The 2,625-nt window shown below is 46.9% G+C and overlaps 1 protein-coding gene across 1 annotated transcript; it reads left to right on the top strand.

The window, feature by feature from the left end:
• Nucleotides 1–305: 305 nt before the first annotated feature.
• On the top strand, nt 306–1,242 carry LOC112105691 (olfactory receptor 13G1-like). The gene is given in 3 exon segments (XM_024198585.2): nt 306–639; nt 642–668; nt 671–1,242. Coding segments are annotated over 3 exon segments (933 nt in total).
• The last annotated feature ends 1,383 nt before the right edge of the window (nt 1,243–2,625 follow it).

The following is a 2,625-nucleotide window of genomic DNA, read 5'->3' as shown; positions in this document are numbered from 1 at the left end:
TGATTTCAGTGAAACTCCATTAATTTCACTGGAGTTACTTCTTATTTATACTAGGTTCTTCTAAGTCAATGGGCCAGCTGGTAGGAATTGGTGTAGCTAAACTGAAATCAATTAGCCAGACCCCTAGCTGGTGTAAACTGACATCGCTTTATTGGAGTAAATAGACCAAATCCACAGCTGGTGCAAATCAGTGTTTTTCCTTTGGTTTCTGGGTTTCCTTAAAGCTACACTTATTTACATCAGCTGAGGGTCTGGCCCAGTGAGATGATTTATATCGACAGGTGAGGAGTAGCGGAGATTCGGAAATGATGAACCAATCCTCTGTCACAGAATTCATCTTGGTGGGTCTGTCCAGCTTCCCTGAACACCAGATGTTCCTCTTTGTGGTATTTACCTTCATCTACATGGCAGCCCTTGCTGGAAACCTCCTCATCGTCCTCACTATTACTACTAGCAGCAGGCTCCACACCCCTATGTACATCTTGCTCATCAACTTGTCCTTGATAAACCTTTTATCCATCTCAGTGTCCATCCCCAAAATGCTGCACAACCTTCTGGAGCACAGGAAGACCATTGCCCTCTTAGGTTGCATTGCACAGATCTGTCTCTTCACTTGGACTCTGGTAAGTGAAGTTCTGGTCTTGCTGCCATGGCTTTTGACCGCTATATTCTATCTGCCACCCTTTGTATTACACCATCATCATGAGGAAGGAGGTTTGTGTTGGGTTAATTGCTGGCATATGGATAATTGGGGTGGCCAATTCTGCAGTCCACACTGGACTTGTGCTCCAGCTTTCTTTCTTCAACTCGAACATCATCAACCATTTCTTTTGTGAATTGTCACCATTTCTAAAACTCTCCTGCTCAGACACCAGCCTCAATGAAACCCTGGCTTTTCTGGCTGATGCAGTCTTTGGGATAGGGAGCTGTGTGATAACTTTAATGTCCTATTTCTTCATCCTGAGAACTATCTTAAAGATTCGCTCCATGGAAGGCAAGAAGAAAGCCTTCTCCACCTGCTCCTCCCACCTCATAGTCGTCATCTTGTACTACTCCACAGCCATTTACAACTACATACACCCTTCCTCAGCCTACTCTCCAGACAGAGACAAAGTGATCACTGTCCTATATTCAGTTATAACTCCAGCACTCAACCCGATCATATACTCTCTGAGAAACAATGAGGTCAAAGAGGCTCTCAGAAAACTAAAAAGTAGACTTGGGCTATTTCAAAGACAATAATATTATCTATCTATCTATCTATCTATCTATCTATCTATCTATCTATCTAGTATTTATGCACTGAGAAAGGGTGATTTGTACTTGAAAGTTCTTGCTATTGTACTTACTTTTCAAATAGAATAAAATTTATATTCCATTGTTGATGATTAGTTGGATATCTCTGTGTAGCGGGGCAGTCACCCTGCTCCGGCCCTGAAGGGGTTAAAGCAGCCCTGGAGAGGGCTGCAGCTGGGAAAAGGTAGGCTGATGGGGAAAGCAGCCACAGCTGTGGCCAGCTTAATCAGGGCCCAGCTGGCCCTTATAAGAGGGCTGTGGGTCAGAAGCTTACACAGACACACTCTCTCTAGCTTTGTAGAGAGAAGGACCTGGCTGTCTGCGAAGCTGAGAAGGGTATCTAGGGTGGAGCAGTGCTGGGGAAGGGCAGAGGGAGCTGGGGAGCTCCAGCCTAGCTAAGCCCCAGGCTGCAGGCCGAGTTAAGGGCCCACAAAAGGGTACTAGGGCTGCAGAGGGGCAGCCCAGATATAGGCAGAGGAAGCAGGTCCAACCCCCCTTGCCGATGATGAGTGGTTTACAGACTGAAGTCTGCCCCAGGGAGCAGGGGCTAGATGATGACTGGCAGTAGCCACTGAGGCAAGGTGGGTTTAGAGGGTTGGGGGTTCCCCTGGGAGGGGAGACCCAGAGCGAGGGGGTACTATGGTGGGCAGAACCCATGGGCAAAGGGCACTGGGGTCTGGATGGGACACGGGGCCAGTGGCAGATGAGACACCGTCCTGCAGAGGGCGCTCCAGGCTGGAAGAGCTAATTCCCGAGACAACAGGCAGGAGGCGCCATGCCGGTGAGTCATCGTCCCGCCACACCCTGTAATACATCGGGGAACAAAGAATGCAGGTTGGGAGAGGCTCTCGTGGAAAGCAGTGACTCTGAGAAGGATATAGAGATCATCACAGGTAATTGACTCAACATGAGTTTTCAGTGTGATGTGGTGGCAAAAAGGGCTAACGTGATCCTTGGATGCATAAAAATGTGGGGAAGTGATCTTGCCTCTGTACACAGCGTTTGAGAGATCATGGCTGGAATATTACATCCAGTTTTGGTGTCCACACTACAGGAAGAATGTGGAAATACCAGAAAAAGTTCAAAAGAGGGCCAGAAAATGGATCTAGGGGCTGGAGAACAAGTCTTATGATGAGAGACTAATGGAGCTCAATTTATCCAACTTATCAAACAGAAAATTGAGAGGTGAATTAATCACAGTGTCTAGATATTTACACATTGATAAGATATCAGATAGTGGGGGCTTTTCAACCTGCCTGACAAAGTCATAACAGGATCCAAGGGCTGGAAGTGAAAGCTGGACAAATTCAACCTTGAAATAAGATGCAA

The sequence above is a fragment of the Terrapene carolina genome, unplaced genomic scaffold, assembly GCF_002925995.2.
Source record: "Terrapene carolina triunguis isolate 2854851 unplaced genomic scaffold, T_m_triunguis-2.0 Scaffold34957, whole genome shotgun sequence".
NCBI classification, from domain to species: domain Eukaryota; kingdom Metazoa; phylum Chordata; order Testudines; family Emydidae; genus Terrapene; species Terrapene triunguis.
The sequence above is the reverse complement of the archived record's forward strand: the minus strand, read 5'-3'. Positions and strand labels throughout refer to the sequence as shown.